This window comes from Aquarana catesbeiana, linkage group LG08 (assembly GCF_042186555.1).
Source record: "Aquarana catesbeiana isolate 2022-GZ linkage group LG08, ASM4218655v1, whole genome shotgun sequence".
Lineage (NCBI taxonomy): Eukaryota > Metazoa > Chordata > Amphibia > Anura > Ranidae > Aquarana > Aquarana catesbeiana.
The window spans coordinates 60205700-60223902 of record NC_133331.1 but is presented as its reverse complement, the minus strand read 5'-3'; the positions used below and the strand labels follow the sequence as shown (position 1 = coordinate 60223902).

The 18203-nt window shown below is 41.2% G+C and overlaps 1 protein-coding gene and 1 long non-coding RNA gene across 2 annotated transcripts in view; one reads left to right on the top strand and one right to left on the bottom strand.

Annotated features, from left to right (window-relative positions):
- The window catches only part of RBM20 (RNA binding motif protein 20), a 344285-nt gene that overhangs the window by 255491 nt on the left and 70591 nt on the right, over positions 1 to 18203 (top strand). Inside the window, exons 5-7 of the mRNA XM_073595898.1 lie at positions 2481 to 2581; positions 14795 to 14935; positions 16071 to 16202. Of these exons, the coding sequence (XP_073451999.1) occupies positions 2481 to 2581; positions 14795 to 14935; positions 16071 to 16202 (374 nt within the window). The remainder of the gene's footprint in view (positions 1 to 2480; positions 2582 to 14794; positions 14936 to 16070; positions 16203 to 18203) is intronic.
- Positions 1 to 18203, bottom strand: part of LOC141105783 (uncharacterized) — an 83645-nt gene that overhangs the window by 25743 nt on the left and 39699 nt on the right. Inside the window, exon 4 of the long non-coding RNA XR_012235648.1 lies at positions 1284 to 1319. This is a non-coding gene — a long non-coding RNA (uncharacterized lncRNA). The remainder of the gene's footprint in view (positions 1 to 1283; positions 1320 to 18203) is intronic.

Sequence of the window (18203 nt, the reverse complement as noted above, 5' to 3'; positions counted from 1 at the left end):
ATGACGAGTCGATACCACCACCCACCCGCATAGCGCTCATCCGAATGTTATACATGGCAAGGAAATGAATTGCTCAGTGGTGGATCACTCCGCGAGTGCCCACCAAGAAGCAATGGATAGACAGTGTCAATAGACTCTTAATAAGAGAAAAGATTGCCTACCAACATAGAAAAGTCCCACAAAAGTTTCTATCAATATGGCAAGCATGGCTGGATGTTCCTGGTCTAGCCCCACACCAACTAATCAAAGATAGGTTACTTTTGGGCTGATGTGGACATGACCATTATATGGATAATAAAAGTATGTAAAAGAAAGGGATAGACAGGGCAATACGCTCCTTGAGAGGTATGAGGCAGAATATGCAATGTTGCAATGTATGGCAAGATTTGGTTTTGTTTTGTAATGGTTTTTTTCTTTCTATTTCTTTCCTTCTTTTTTCTTTTTCTTTTTATTGATTGATATTTTCTTTCTCCCCCCAATACTGGAGAATACTATATTGCACTAAACACAATGAACACAGACAAGCATAATAGAGCTATACTATACTGAGATTGATCCCACTGATTTTATTGGAAAATTATTGTGTCTCCCCCTTTTTTACAGTTTAAAGATATTATATAACACAGGAGTTTTCCTATACAAGGGAGATACTATTCCAGTCAATATCCGAGTATACCATCTGATATTCAGACATATACTCTCTACGAGGCATATTATATGTCAAATTTATTGTTAAAGGATAATAGTGCAATTGCCTTTACTTTTGTTAGAATGCAAATAGAACCTCCTGTTGGCAATCTTAAAATGTTGATAACTGTATTCATGACGAACTGCACTAATACTCTAAAATATGTATACATTCAATGTTTCAACGTATATGATGTATGATTTTGTTTCTTATGCAAAATAAAAACCTTTCTGATTTAAAAAAAAAACAGATGCTTCAAAAACACCCCCTGCCGCTATATTTCAGGCGCCCTGCACTCGAAAAGGGGTCGGGCGCCCCTGGATAGGGGGTGGTGGTGGCCATAGATAGATTCATGCAATGCATGAATCTATCTATTGGTGCTGGGGGGAGGGGGTGGCTGGAGAGAGGGGGCGGCACCCGTGTACCCTTATGGACGCACCGCCACTGTAGACATCACATTTTGTTTTAGAAGATTGAACAATGCAAGCAAACTTGAAATTTGATATCACTTTTTTTTCTTTTAATTGAACCTCTTTAGGACCGCCCACCCGCATTGTACTGTGGATGGGCAGCTCTTACAGGCAGAGCAACGTACCTGTACGTCTCTGGCCTCTTCCGGGTACAGAGTGAGCTGGCGGAAGGAACAAATAGATTTTTTAGCAAAAAGCAGCACATAATTCACACATTTACATTTATTAGGCACACTTACCCCCTTGATTACTCCGAGATGTTAACCCCTTCCCAGCCAGTGTCATTAGTACAGTGGCAGTGTATAACATTATTACTGATTGCTATATTAGTGTCACTGGTGATGTCAAAGTCAGATTGCCCGCCTTACTATCACAGTGCTAATATAAGTCGCTGATTTCCGCCATTACTACTATAAAAAAAAAAAATCCAGTATACTGTATATACCATAGTTTGTAGACGCTATAACTTTCATACAAACCAATCAATTTACACTTATTGGTATTTTTTTCCCAAAGACTTGCAACAGAATACATTTTGGCCTAAATGTATGAAGAATTTTATTTTATTTATTTTTTTGTATTGGATGTGTTTTACACAGTGGTGATCACATACCTTCAAAAGGAAGCTCTATTTGTGTGAAAAAAAAAAAGAGTCAGATGCTCCCCCATACTTTTCTTCAATCCCTGTGTTTGAACAGAGGCAAGGGGAAGCATGAGGTAAGGTGAGTATGCGCCCGTGAAGAGCTGCCGTCGAATTGCTTTGCAGGCACTTCGGCAGCGGTGCCCATTCATTTCAATGGGCAGGAGCGGTGGAGAAATGGTGTATTCACTGCTCCTCCACCGCTCCAAAAATGCTGCTTGCAGGACATTTTTTAACGTCCTGCCAGGGCAGCGCCCCAGTGTGAAAGCACTCTGGCTTTCACACTGTGACTGCAGGGGAAGCGTTTTTCAGGTGCTTTACAGGCGCTATTTTTAGCCCAAAAGCGCATGAAAAATGCCTCAGTGTGAAAGGGGTAAGTTTACATGTTGCTCTTCACTGTATTGGCAAAACAGGGGTTCACTTTAAACTACATTTTTAAAGTGGACCTGATGTCAATTTAAATATGACATTGTTGAAAATGGTGGAAGGTGCCTGGGGCAACTGTGGAACAACTGAGGCTGTACAGTCTTCATTTGCTTAAACACTACACACATTAACGGAATTATTTACATTTTGCCCAATATAGTATAAATCTGTACACATTATTTTGGATTTTAACTTTTTTTTTTATGTCAGGTCGTTTGTTTGTTGTACCATGAAAATCTCTTTGCTTTGTCTCCAGGTTTTACAGTGGATATTGATCAGGTATATGTCACTCAGGCAACAGCTATTCCATTTATCCAGTCTGCAGTCACCTTCCCTGGACCACCCATGGGTGCCAAGGTAATTAGTCTATTATGTTCTCCAGATGGTTGTTGCCTGTTTTCAGTCTTCCTGTGTGACCACCACATATTTTTGGGAAAGCTGGGATTATCCACAATGGTTGTTCCTCATGTAGTGTTGGAAAAATACGGGTTTTTTTATATTCTGGCTAACAGATGTTTCTCCACATTGGGCACTCCAGCTGTTCCAGGACAGGCTGCTCCATACCTTCCACAGATACAGCGTTACCATCATGTGGATGAACTGCAGAACACAACCATCAGAGTGATTTAATAAGATACTGGAATCTCGTAATACAATAAACACCAGCTGCAAATACTCATAAAAAAGCTAGTAATGAATGTAAGAAGTAAATAATTTAGAAGAGAAGCCGTGATTTGCTATGCATTAGTTGAATTTGCGACTTTTTGACCCATTGGAACATAAGCACACATGTATTGACTAATGCTTGTAGTGAGAATTTTAGTATAGATTCACAGGCAAGAACTTCTCAATCGCAGTTCAAAAGTCTAGTCTTCCAACTTGGACCTGGGAACTTTTAATCTCTGAATATTTTAATTTTACAGATGTACTGATGGCATATAAAAAGTGATAGAGGTGTCTAGCTTGATCATATTACAAATAGCTTAAAAAAAAAAAAGAAAGCTTGATCTGGCCGAAAGTATGTCTTTTTGCTAGGTAGAAACCTGGGAAGAAAAGAAGAACGGTGCAGGCAAGTGACAGCTAAAGTGTGGGAGGTGGAGAGGACAGTAATGATTGACTTCTAACCTGTCCAACTGATTGGTCCTCCTGAAGGCATTTGGTGGATACATGGATAAATTGAGTGACTTTTGTTGATTTTTTTTTTAGATATGCATGCACATCTATGGAAAAATATCTGTTGCTATTGCAAACAGTAGCTCATAACTAGCTCTGTCTTGCTCCAAAAACCTGACATGGCATGTGACTGATCTGGACCAGCTCACCGACAAATATAACTGAGCTTCATGGTCGTCCTGCTACAAAAAGAATTGTAAATGAGGAGTGTACAGGAGCACAGACTACGGGTCATAATTATAAAGTAATGAATCTGACATTCATCAAAAGTATACTGCAGGTGAATTTTCCAGGTGCATGTGTTTTAAATAACAATGATTGATCAGTGAATGTTTGGTGAAAGTTACAATCAATGCTTTATAAATAGACCCCTACGTGAAAAGCTTGGATGTTACTGTTCCAGCCAAGACAGTGGCGAAGCTGCTGCTCTCCTCTAAGCCCGGTGCTAAGACCATTTGAAGTTCACTCCGGGGGGGAGGTTCTGAATGTTTGCACAGATGTCAGGATACCTGTCAGCACTGATGAGGGCAATGAGGTGCCTGGGATATCCCTGTATATCTTGCAGTAATTGTAATATATCAAACCATAATCATGGTATATGTGATGAAGGCCACAACAATTACCAAAACAACAGATGCAATTATATATGTAAACCAAAAGAGTTCAGGACTTTTTTGTGCCAGTATCAGAGCTCATTATTGCCCAAGGTATTATATGTACAGGGTGCCTAAGAATTTCCTGTAATGTACATAAAACATGTGTATATATAGTCTAGAAGCAAATTATTTTTGATATAGAAGAGGTCCCTTTCATTTCTGGGCATCAGGTATAACAAGTGAGAAGATATCAAGGATGTCTTACACTGTAGAAGCACCTGATCGGAACCTTTTTGTTTAAAATGTATGTTTATACAGTGGGGAAAATAATTATTTGATCCCCTGCAGATTTTGTAAGTTTGCCCACTTACAAAGAAATGAAGGGTCTATAATTTTTATCATGGGTGTATTTTAAATGATAGAGACAGAATATCAACCAAAAAATCCATAAAAAAAACACATGATACAAAATGCTATACATTGATTTGCAGTTCAGTAAGTAAAATAAGTATTTGATCCCCAAGCAAAACATGACTTGGTAGCTGGTGGAGAAACCCTTGTTGGCAAGCCCAGAGGTAAGACAATTCTTGTAGTTGGTGACCAGGTTTGCACACATCTCAGGAGGGATTTTGGTCCACTGTAGTTTACAGATCTTCTCTAAATCCTTAAGGTTTCTTGGCTGTCGGTTGGCAACTCGAAGTTTCAGCTCCCTCCATAAATTTTCTATAGGATTAAGGTCTGGAGACTGACTAGGCCACTCCATGACCTTATTGTGCTTCTTCTTGAGCCACTCCGTTGTTGCCCTGGCGGCATGTTTTGGGTCACTGTCATGCTGGAAGACCCATCTTCAGTATTCTGGCTGAGGTAAGGAGGTTTTCATCCAAGATTTTACAATACATGGCCTAATCCATTGGCTCCTCAATGCGGCAAAGTCGGCCTCTACTTTTAGCAGAGAAACAACCTCAAAGAATGTTTCCACCTCTGTGCTTGACTGTAGGGATGGTGTTCTTAGGGTCATAGTCAGCATTTTTCTTCCTCCAAACACGGCGAGTTTACAGCACTTTCTTCCCAATCTTTCTCTGAATCATTTAGATGTTCATTGGCAAACTTCAGACAGGACTGTACAGGACTGTACATGTGCCTTCTGGAGAAGGGGGACCTTGCAGGCACTGTAGGTTTTCAATCCATGGTGGTGTATTGTGCTACAAATGGTTTGTTTGGTGACTGTGGTCCCAACTGATTCACAAGCTCTTCCTGTGTAGTTCTGGGCTGATCCCTCACTTTTCTTATGATCATCCTTACCCCATGAGGTGAAATCTTGCATGGAGCTCCAGACCGAGGGCGATTGATAGTTATTTTGTATTTCTTTCATTTGCGAATAATCGCTCCAACGGTTGTCTCCTTCTCACCAAGCTTCTTGCTGATGGTCTTGTAGCCCATTCTAGCCTCGTGCAGGTCTACAATCTTGTCCCCGATGTCCTTTGACAGATTTTTGGTCTTATCCACGATGGTGGGTTTGAATGGAAGAAAGAGATTCTGTGGACAGGTGTCTTTTTATAAACATAACGAGTTGTTGTTAGGGGCACCTTCTTAAATTGACAGGACTAATCTGTGTATCACATGAGCACATACTGTAGCCAGTCTGTGGGAGCCAGAATTATTGTTGGTTGGTAGGAGATCAAATACTTATTTTACTCACTGAACTGCAACTCTATTTATAACATTTGCATTATGTGTTTTTTTTTTTTTTCAGGATTTTGGGTTGATATTCGGTCTCTATCATTTAAAATACACCTATGATAAAAATTATAGACCTTTCATTTCTTTGTAAGTGGGCAAACTTACAAATCTGCAGGGGATCAAATAATTATTTTCCCCACTGTATATAACATATATGTATAATGTAACAATATGAAAAGTGAACTTTTAAATTATACTTTCTAATTTTCTTGTGGCCATATTAGGTCAGTGATGCCACTAGTTTTGTTACGTGTGGCTGAGGGGCAGTGGATTCCATAGCGGCAGCTGATAGGGATGGCAGCCTGCTCTCATGTGACTGAGTTCGGCCTGAACCTTAAAGTGGATGTAAACCCGAAATTTTTTTTTTTTTTTTATGTCATAATGTAGAGCAGGGGTCTCAAACTGGCGGCCCTCCAGCTGTTGCGGAACTACAAGTCCCATCATGCCTCTGCCTGTGGGAGTCATGCTTGTAACTGTCAGCCTTGCAATGCCTCATGGGACTTGTAGTTCCACAACAGCTAGTTTGAGACCCCTGATGTAGAGTATAAGATTTCCTATCATTTGAGCCCAGTCTTGCCACAAAGAGTTAATCCATCTCTGAGCAATCCTCTTTTATTGTTCAGTGAGATAAAACTTGACAGAGAAAAACTTTGTCAAATCCTCCACCTTGCTGTGAGTGACAGTGAGTACATATCTGGTGCACTAGCCTAAGACATGCATTATTTTTTAATTCTCACCCCCACTCCTTTCTTCGGCAGCTCTGTAAGGATTGGCTGTTCCACACCTCACCATGATTTGGCATGCTGAAGTCATGTGGTTACTTTCCTGTCTTTTCACTGGATGTTAGAGATCATAGCAGAAGTTCAGTGTAAGAAATACACAGGAGAAAATGCATATTGACAAGGGGAGTGTAGAGGTGGGCGGGGAGTCTACTGACATCACGACTCCACCCACCGAGCTCCAGACAACAGACCCACCCACCGAATCTGCAGTTTTTCGGGTCTCATAACAGACAGAGGGGAGACATTTGACAGGTAAAGACACATGCAGGAGGCATGTATATCCTTATAGATAACCCCTATGGCAGTAGTTTAGAAAGGATGACATTGGGTTTATATCCACTTTAACTCATCCTTTGTTCTAACTGTCTAAAGAGATAGCAGGGGTACAGTGCTTATTACAAATCTTGGCTAATCTTGTGATCCTGTAGGAGGGTGCACCGTAATGCACACACAGTCTGGGTGCAATATAAAGAACTTGTACTTAAGTGAGGCAAAGACAGTTCACAACAAACCCAGTGGGAAGACAGCCCAACTGGGAACACTCACGAATACTGCTACTGATTCTTCTGTAGGCTACTTTCAGCAGGATAATGCACCATGTCACAAAGCTCAAATCATCTCACCACTGACTGGTTTCTTGAACATAACAATGGGGTCACTGTACTCCAATGGCCTCCACAGTCATCAGATCTCAATCCAAAAGAGCACCTTTGGGATTTGGTGGAATGGGAGATTTGCATCATGGATGAGCTGACAAATCTGCAGCAACTGCGTGAAGCTAACATGTCAGTGTGGACCAAAATCTCTGAGGAATGTTTCCAATACCTTGTTGAATCTATGCCACGAAGAATTAAGGCAGTTCCGAAGGCAAAAGGGGGGCCAAACCCGGAACTAGCAAGATGTACCTAATAAAGTGGCTGGTAAAGGTATATGGATTATAGAGAAAGAGGTCGGCAGAAGACAAAGGAGGGAAAGGACGACAGCCGCGAGACAGCCAAAGCATGGGCTTGAAGCTGGTCGACGGGTCCCAGACTTGTTCATAGATTGGAAGCGTATTATATAATTAGGCTGTAAGAGCTTCCATGAGTTTGATCTCTCATATACGAGAGTGGAGCTTGAGTGTGTAAGGACCTTGTACCCTTCGCCATTGAACAGCTCAAACATCTTGCAGCTGTTAACACATGTAAAGTCAGTCTTATAGTGTCCTTGGGCTTATTAGGTGGTAGCAGACTGTGGCTGGGTCAACCTCAACATATATCTGTAAAAGAGAGTGTAAAAGGGCTTTTACTTCCAGCCAGAAGGGGCACCTAATCCGATATGAGTGGGCTTCTCTGAGGGCTTATGTGCAAAGAACTTGGACTACCTGCAGTGACCATGCCTGTGCTCAGCCCGCAGGCCTCTTTGCTACGATGACACTTCTTCTCCTTGTGCACTTTTCCGTGTGGCAGTCTTTCCCTCATTGCCAGAACACTAGTGCCAGATGCTTAATTTCCAGTGGCAATGGATGTGCAAAAAAAAAGGATGTGCGACCCCTATTTAATTGCTTTTAGTTTTTACACAGTCTCTGCTAATGGCAGCCCTGCTTGGCTTCTGATCCCCCCTGCTGAGTGGCACAAGCAGTGGCTCTACAGAGACAGCTCTATGCTGTTGTAACAATATGTGCATGGAAATGATATGAGTATAAGAAACTTTCATCAAAAATGGGGCCGACTGATGTCAGCTTCTAACTTTCATTTCCAAAGCTTCACTGAACAAGCTGAAGATAGTAGCTGATTGGCTGCCTTGCACAGCTGCTCCAGATTCTGTCTGCTCTAATTTTGATAAATTCCCCCCTTCATGTCTGTGAAATGAATGTTGTGGGTTTTCATACATTTCCACACTTTGCATTACCTCTTATAAATATAGTTGCAAAAATAGAGTTTGAAAAACTTTGGTCTGTAGACAAACTGGGGCTGGTGTGTTTATATTCAAACATGACCAGATCCTCACTCAACGGAAAGTGATACCAGACACCTGATTGGCAGGTTAAATGTTGGTAAATACCCAAGGGCAGAACAGACACAGGGAGCCATTATGGATGTTCGTGAAAACTTTATTTACCGGAAAACACTTTGATTACAAGGCTGAAAGTCATTTGCATGGTAATATTCACTTCCAAATAAAGCATATGGCGTTTCACCGGGAGACGTGGCAGATATACTTGGCCCTGGCCATAATCATAAACAAAGTGGTCAGGTTTCTAGAAAAGTCTAGCCATGCATTCTGGAAATAGATATATTTATGGGTGTACAGGGCACAAGCTTGGTGCTGTCGCACTTTGTGTCCAGTTATTTTCTCTGACACACAGATGATTGGCAGAGGTGCTGTTTTCTTGGCTCCCTCATATGATCATATTGAATACATGTGCCTACAAACACACAGACTTCTCTGAGTCCTAAATTGACTCCATTTGTGTGCATAATCATGCATATAGTCCTAAAATATTATTGCTAGTGAGAGGATGTAGACAAGACTTCTGAAAAGTACAGAAAATCTTGTAAGGGTTTTTTTTTTCTTTATAACACATACATGCACTGACATTCACATTGTGAAGTGTCTTGACTGATGAAGTTCATTGTTTCCAGCCTTGATGCCCCTACGGCTTCTATCATGCTTCACTAAGAGACCTTGACTGTATACTCTGCCAGTAAAGCAGACATAAAGTAAAAAGTAAAGGCAGATCTATTTAAATATTTGCTGCATGCTGTAAATATATACAGGCATACCCCACTTTTAAGTACACAATGGGGTTTATTTACTAAAGCTTGAAAGTGCAAAATCAGGCCCCCCTTTGCATGGAAACCAATGAGCTTCTAACACCAGCTTGCTCATTGGTTTCTATGCAGAAGTGAGCCTGATTTTGCACTTTCAAGCTTTAGTAAATAAACCCTGTTGTGTACTTAAAAGTGGGGTATGCCTGTATTGGTGAAAGCCATAAAAATATTTACTTTTTTGTTTTATAAATTGTGATGTATCTCCATCTCCTACAGTATCTCCCCATATCACTGATGTGAATGCATTAGTTATGTGGTCTCTGCCAATTGAAAGAATTTTGAAGGACAGGCATTGCAAGACCTTTCTAGCACAGCTGCTGATTGGCCCACTGTGCTCTCAGTTTCCCAATTTCACCTAGAAGAGACCATATGGCTAATTTATTGACACTGGTAGAATCCAAGCCTGGTCCTAGGGCCCAGTGGATGTCCAGGGGGCCCAGCTACAATCTTCATATTTCTGCATTAAAACCAATTGATCAAAGATGAGCAAAAGTTTCTTCCCAAGGAAGGATTGACTTGTAGGTACATGATGTCTGTTGGGGCCATGCTAGTACAGACATAGGGGGTTATTTACGAAAGGCAAATCTACTTTGCACTACAAGTGCAAACTACAAGTGCAAAGTGCACTTGAAATTGCACTGAAAGTGCACTTGGAAGTGCAGTCGCTGTAGATCCGAGGGGGACATGCAAGGAAGATAAAAAAACAGCATTTTAGCTTGCACATGATTGGATAATAAAATCAGCAGAGCTTCCCCTCATCTCAGATTTACAACGACTGCACTTCCAAGTGCACTTTCAGTGCAATTTCAAGTACAGTTTGCACTTGTAGTGCAAAGTGAATTTGCCTTTCGTAAATCACCCCCATAGGGTGAATGAAATTAGAATGGCTTCCTATGAATGAATAAACTACAAGTACCACCTTCCACAGCGGCAGGCTGACTTGTAGTTTGAATGAATAATCAGCCAGCACACCCATAGTTCATTCACACTGCTTACAACTCTGCAAATGACAGCCCGTACAAAGTTACGGGCAACAGAGCTGTAGTCACTGAGTGCAGGAGCCTGACATTGCACCCTTGATCTGCTGATCGCTGGTGCAATACTTTGTAGGCTCCTATTTTAAATAACAATAAATGCATATTTTTGCTGCACAAATATGTGCATTTAAGATTTTTTATATAAAAGTGAACTTACCTTTAAAGGCTAAGTTTACCTTTTCGTGCAGAATTTCACTTTTCATAATAAATGGAAGCCTCCTCTAATGTTCTTTCTGCCCCAGCCATCCCAATGTTCTTATCTCTCACTTATCTCATCCACAGAAGCTTTCAATTTTGACATTTCTGTTTGAATTAAAAAAAATGCTTTTTGCTTCCATCACCTCCTGTAGATCATATCCCATAATCCACTGCCTTAGTGCATCTCAGAATAGGCATGTATTACCCACCTGGACCACACCTCCCTCATTATTGTACCACCTCTTTATTTCTACTCACTTTCTGTACAATCTGATTGTATACTCTCCTTTAGATCTACCATCAGCTATGTAGTGCAACGGCCTGTCTGATTGGATACAAACTGAATAGATTTTTTTCAGGTGGATCCTTGTTATTCATAGTTTTGGTAAATCTAAAGGAAATTGTATAGAGATTGTACAATCAGATTGCATAGCGTACATAGGTGGACAAAGTGGACAGGGACACTTAGCTGTCATGCCCCGTTCACATCTCCACATAGTGTTTCGGCTCGGCATGCATAGCGCAAGCATGGGCTGGCCTACGTGCGATACATTCCATTCAAAGAAGCTCCAGGACTTTTTTTAGAGCAGATCGTGGCATGTTTTTTACCATGCTTGTTGGTGCACTTTCAGCAAAGTTGTCACGGTCTCTTATGATAGATCTCTTAAAGCAGAAATATATTCACCTCTGCTTGAGCGATGTAATGTCCACAAGCTCCCTTGCCGGTGCCAACATCTTCACCCAGTCTTCTTCTGGACCTTTGGCTATCTTGACTGGCCATGTGGGGATGATGTGCTTCCTGCCCATGTGCATGGGAGTTCATTCATGACTTGCTATTATTTATCAGATATGAGTCTGTTAAAGGACAAATAATGCCCTGTACACACGTTCGGACTTTGTTCGGACATTCCGACAACAAAATCCTAGAATTTTTTCCGACAGATGTTGGCTCAAACTTGTCTTGCATACGCACGGTCACACAAAGTTGTCGGAAAATCCAATCATTCTGAACGCGGTGACGTAAAACACGTATAAACGGGGCAGTGGCCAATAGCTTTCATCTCTTTACTTATTCTGAGCATGCGTGGCACTTTGTCCGTCGGATTTGTGTACACACGATCGGAATTTCCGACAGCGGATTTTGTTGTCGGAAAATTTTATATCCTGCTCTCAAACTTTGTGTGTCGGAAAATCCGATGGAAAATGTGTGATGGAGCCTACACACGGTCGGAATTTCCGACAACAAGGTCCTATCACACATTTTGGGTGTATGGGGCATAAGAGTGATTTTCTTAAATTATTTATTGATGTTTATGGTGGGTGGCCATAAATGTGCAGGATGTCTTCCAGGGAACAACAGGTGGGGTTTGGCCATTTTCCTGTCCCCATGATAATGGTGTGACTGTAACAGCAAGGTATATGGTGCAATCTCTAGTAAATTAGCGTGTAAAACTCCCATAGTCTTATATAAATTGTAATATGTGTCATATTATATTTCATAAAACTACAAAAGTCCATAATTCCACAGGAAGGAATGGTGTATCAAGAGAGCACTAGGTGGGCAGCTCCTCCCAGAGACAGGAAAGTATCTCTATAAGACAACAAAAACGCACAGGGGGGACACCTCTAAGTGCAATATTTATAAGAACTTTAATGCAGCAGCCAAATAAACACTCACATGTGTTCCATAAGAAGGTGCATCCATATTAGTATCAACAGAGGGGTTGCCCAAGTTCCAGGTCGGTAGCCAGCCGCTACTGGTGGTGACAGACAGTGCGAGCCGGGTCACCGCTCATCGGATGTAGAGGAGGACTTCTGTGACCACCGTGGAACACGGAAGTAATATCACGCCCGGAGAACAGTCCTGTTGCCCTGGTAATGGGTTTCTGAGCGCCTCACATGTTCCAAAAAATGTGAAGATCTAGTAGTATCAACAGAGGGGTCACCCAAGTTCCAGGTTGTTAGCTAGCCACTGCTGGTGGTGACGGACAATGCAAGCCGGGTCAACGCTCATTGGCTGTAGAAGTGGACTTCATAACCACCGTGGAACACGGAAGTGACGTCATGCCCGGAAGATGGTACTGTTGCCCTGGTAACGTGTTTTAGAATGTGACGTCACTTCCGCATTCCATGGTGGTTACGGAAGTCCTCTTCTACATCCGATGAGCGGTGACCCGGCTTGCATCGTCTGATACCACCAGCGGCAGGTGGTTACCAACCTGGAACTTGGGTGACCCCTCTGTTGATACTACTAGATATGCACGTTCTTATGGAACATACGTGAGTGTTTATTTTGCTGCTCCGTTAAAGTTCATATAAACATTGCACGTAGGGGCGTGTGTGTTTTATTTTTTTAATGGTGTGACTGGCATTGCATTTCATTGCCACAGGATTGGGCTTGTCACAGTCTCCAGTCCCCCAGTGCTGTCCACATTACTGCATTGGCCCTTCAAACCAGAGATTATTTCCAGTGGTTTATAGCCATCCTAAGTGACTGAATTGCAGTCCAGTGACAGGAGTATACTGTCTGCAGATGAGTCTTCCAGACAGCAGTGTTTGCCCTCGCATAGTAATCCCAAAGATCATCCTGTGATCTCTTTTACACTGATCGCTCCAGGAAAACTGTGGCGGGGAGCTCAGAAATATCTTGTCACCCATCCAGCATTATGTCCTGTCGGCCAGTGCTCAGGCTGAATAGGGAAACAAATGCATAGAGACACTTCCGCTGAGTTTATCTGAGAGCAGAAAATTATTGCGGCTGAATTCATGAATGCATTTTTTGAGAAAACTGTGTGATATGATAGATTTTTTAGCTGGGGAAAATTATGATGTAGCAATTAGTTCAATATAAAATAATACTAAATGACACACATGAAATATAATTTGACACACATGTGGCTTGTAACATTGGGGGTTATCTACTAAAACAGGAGTGTGTAAATTCTGGTGCAACTCTGGATAGAAACCAATCAGCTTCCATGTTTTATTGTCAAAGCTTAATTGAACAAGCTGAAGTTAGAAGCTGATTGGCTACCATGCACAGCTCCACCAGATTCTGAGCACACCAGCTTTAGTAAATCTCCCCCAGTGTGTTGTGTTCCTCTGATCAGATGCTCTAAGTTTGCAGAAGGTGTCACTGCAGTTCATATTTTCTCGTTCTGTAAAGAGTGTATGTACTACCAGCTGTGCAGGATGTCTGTAGTATATGGATTCTAGTCAACCATGGCAAGAGAAGATGCTTGGATATATGGAGAAATATTTCTGAAGGCAAGTCATGGAGTGCAGATAAAATGGAGGTTTAAAGCTGCCAATAGCCTTGAGATTTATGGGTTTGCATGCAACCCATAGACATAAGCAGAAAGGCAGGTCCTGTAAATGGCCATATTGACCAACTGTTCTGTTATTTGTAAGCTACTGCTATTAATCTGAACAATCTTGAAGTTTGTAAACTTACTTTGTGAAGATCCCCACACATTTTACTTCTTTGAATTCTGTGACACCTATCCACTATGCCCTGTGAGTAGACACTGCTGTGTCACACATTTCACAGAGCTCTCCTTTTAAACCACAGAGGTGCTGAGAGGAGAAGATATACAAAGCAGAGTCAGTACTGAAATCACGGCAGGTACCATGGGATATGTAGTCTTTAGAAATGGAAAGTAAATGGCGAAGAAGAGGCTATAGAGCATGCAGGGAATTCAGGAAGTTGTGCAAAGAGGCAGAAAGGCAGCACTCACAACATGAAATATTTTTTCAAGTAAGCCAATGTTAGATTGTCATTGCTCGTATCGCTTTTGCAATGATGATGTTATAAAATGTAAGTGTATGCTGTGACAATAGAACTTCTTTAACTTCCTAGCAGAATCAAGCTTTATGGCAATGTTGATGTGATGCTGCCTAAAATATCAAAATACAATGGTAGACAGGTCAATATAGGTCAGTGTTCTATGCACACAGTTCATTTAAAGGGAATTTATTAGGGTATAGTTGTAATGAAAATGTAAAATCAAAGATAATCTAATTGATAAAGTGTTGATAGTAGAAAGGTCTGGGGGCCCCAGGTGTGGTCTGCTTTACCTGTTGTCTACAACTCAGAGAGAAGCTGTGCTCCTCTTCACCACCTCCTCCTCAACCTAACTCCAGGATGCTTGCTAAGGATGTTCCAGCCTGCTCATGTGCTTAATATGTAGTGCTACAAATGTGAACAGTAAAACAATGTATGTCGTTGCAGTTTGCACAGAGAAAATCGAATCTTGGAAGAGTGGTCCACATCTGTAATCTTCCTGAAGGAAGCTGCGAGAATGACGTGGTTAATCTGGGTCTGCCGTTCGGGAAGGTCACTAACTACATTTTAATGAAATCAACTAACCAGGTAAATCTGATGCGTCACCCAACCCCAATATGACTCTAAGATGTGATTTCAACTACAAGTAATTCACATTATGTTAAATACCAATGTGTACATGTTGTATATAACTGTTGTATAAATGTATGTTAAAACATAGGGCAAAGAACAGTAGTGTCCAGCAATGCTGGACTACTACAACTGTTTTTAGTTAGACTGGTGTTTTACATGTTCATTTGTTATTTTCTTGTAATATCGCCATAGAAGTGCCTTGTGTGTTTTTTTCCTGCTTTCAAGTTCAGCTTTACCTTAAAAAAACAGTAACGCAACTCCTGTATTAGAGTGCCCCCCACTCTGGATGAAAGAGCAACATAGACACCTTTGGACAGCAACATTGTCAGTTTTGTGGGTAGGGGAGTGTTAGTGTATTTAAATCTGCTAGTACATATAACAAATTGAAGACAAACTTCAACCAACACCTTTTAAGCAGTTACAGCAACAGTTTTTTCTTTCTTTTGGGATAAGGGTTTTACATAAATAAAACCCTTGTTAGTGTTAAATGGTTTGTCTCATCCTTCTAACGGCTACTCTTGCAGAACAGCCTGTTCTGTTGAAAAACAACAGACTTACTGACCAGCTCACCAGGTGATAATAAAGGAAAGAAAACCAAAAAGGGGAACAAATACAGCCATAACATCTAAGAATTGGTAAGCTGCAGTATAATAAAGGTTTGCTTTTAGGTTGAACACCGTCAAAATAATAGAAGATCAAATTCCTGAATCAGAGATCTGCTTCCATCAGTTTATTGTTCATATCCTAATTAATCAGGCAAAAAGATGATATAAATGGGCCTAATTACTATGGAAGGCAGCAGTGCATCCTACGAGATATAAAACAAACTATTGATTTATCTCAATATGGACCCAGCTGGGTGACAGAAGGCTCGCAGGAGTTAAGGTTGCCATAGATGGATGGAAATTCAGCCGGTTCAGCAGAGACAGAAGTCAATCTGCTGACTGGATAAAAATCACTTTAGTCTGAGGAACGTCCAGTAGTGGATAGAATGGATTTGTGGTACTTCCATTGTATGGTGTATACCTTGCCTGTTATTACTGTACAGTATGATAAACATTTATCTCTGGTGTCTGATCTGTATATACAGGCCTTCCTGGAAATGGCATACACAGAGGCAGCAGAGGCCATGGTACAGTACTACCAGGAGAAGCCAGCAATGATGAATGATGAGAAGTTATTGATCCGCATGTCAAAGAGATATAGGGAACTACAACTCAAGGTAAGAGACTGGATGCTGTTTTCAGTCTTTAAGTAACAGAAAAGTAATGTCAGCTGTACCAATATGCCAGTTCGGTAGTCCCTATTTTTAATTTAGCTGGTGTTGACTTTGTATCTCTGTGTGAAACTGGCCATCTTGGTCCAGGCAGAGCTTTGCTTCCTCATGTCAGTGTTGCTTCCCTGATGACTGATGACTGGTGATCCGATGGCTGGTTAAGGTTATGGTCAAGAAACAGCAGCGGAGATGAAGCAGAGCTCTACAGGTAAATGAAGCAGAAGCAGAGATGGAGGAAGCACAGCTCTACAGGTAAATGAAGCAGAAGCAGAGATGGAGGAAACACAGCACTATAGGTAAATGAAGCAGAAGCAGAGATGGAGGAAGCACAGCACTACGGGTAAATGAAGCAGAAGCAGGCAGATCCTTGCACTGTAGCTTCTCAGGTACAGCTTCTTCTCTAGAAAAGAACACTAAGCAGTATAAGACAGTTGTGACATCATCAAATATCACTCCAAATCTAGTGATGCTAGCAGAGGTGGCAATGATCTCTCATTGGGTATATACAGCCATAAGGACCTTAGCACAAGACAGAATGTAAATGGCTTGGGGTACTGCTTGGGCACAATTAACATCTATAGATATTCCCTATAAAGATAGAAAAGCTTAACTCTTTCAGTTTATCTCCACTTTAAAAACAAGTCAGTAATAGAAGATCCCATATTTCTGTACTGATTGATCTATACACAGTGGCTGTGAAGCAGCGGATGTGCCTTTCACTCTTTGTTGATTATTGTAGTAGTGTAAGGTAACACGGGGTATTGTTGTGAAAGGAGCAATAAAGTTGGAATAGGTGGATCCAAATTGAACAATATAACTTAACTCAACAGCCCTCACTGTGCACAAATAGAACTCACTGGTGATTTTGTATCCTCCTAATGCTTGTATTAAAGTTGCATTTGACATAACGACTTTGACCTGATTATTTTAGCCAGCAGGAGTTGGGCTGGCAAGTGTTTAGAACCCAGCAAGAGCTCTGCTCACACATTACATAATATTCCATCTGTGGTCAGGTCAGTGTAATAGCAGCATGCTAGTACGGCGTTTTATTTTCATAAGCCAATCATGAAACGTTTACCAACCCTGTGTGCTGCTTGCTGAGGGAGGAGAGTTTGGTAGTGAGCCCCATCCGCTGCCTGAAATTGCATAATGCAAGGCGTTCCTTACAATTCCAAGGCTAGACCCTATAAACCAGTTCACCAAATGAGAGATCTGCACAACTATAGGCACCTGCAGAACTGCGATGCCAGCAATTATTCAGAAAATTATTGCCATGAAATGTGTGATGGGCCACAAGAGGCCAGTTAAGCTTTCATTGCAATCTGCAGCTGCAGTTTTAGTTGCATGAAATCGTCTTTGTTGAATGCTCACAAGATGTCATTTTGATGACACGGTTAGTTTTTATTAATGTATGCCTAGGAATTATACCATTTGCAGACAGGCTCGGGTTGTGGGGGGGGGGGGGGGGATTCGTACCCACCCAGTTTTCTTAGCTCAAAATGGAAAGGACAACAGCTGTGCCTGTTGTCTGGAGGTCACATTTGGCTCACTTGCAATTTGCTAGAAAATGTCTCTTGAAGTTGTATGACCAATTAATGTTTTTACATGACAACCATATATAATATATCTTCTTCCAAAACAACACAGTTGTTATCCTTTATTGTAGTATGTCTTTGGAACTTGCTTTAGAATTGTATTTATTTTCTTTGAAATCAATGGTTAATGCAAGTTAAGACAACTAAAAGTAGATCAGAAGCATGCCGATTCATTTAAGGACATTTAAAAAAAATAATAGGTGAAAAATCTGGCCGTTTTTGTTCTTCCAATATAAAAGGTGTTACAATTTTGACCTTTGAGATTTTTTTTTAAATGCCTCTCCATTGTGTCTAATACCAGGGGCTATATATGCTGGGTATAGTTCTTTTGCTTTGTTTTCCAATGTATGAG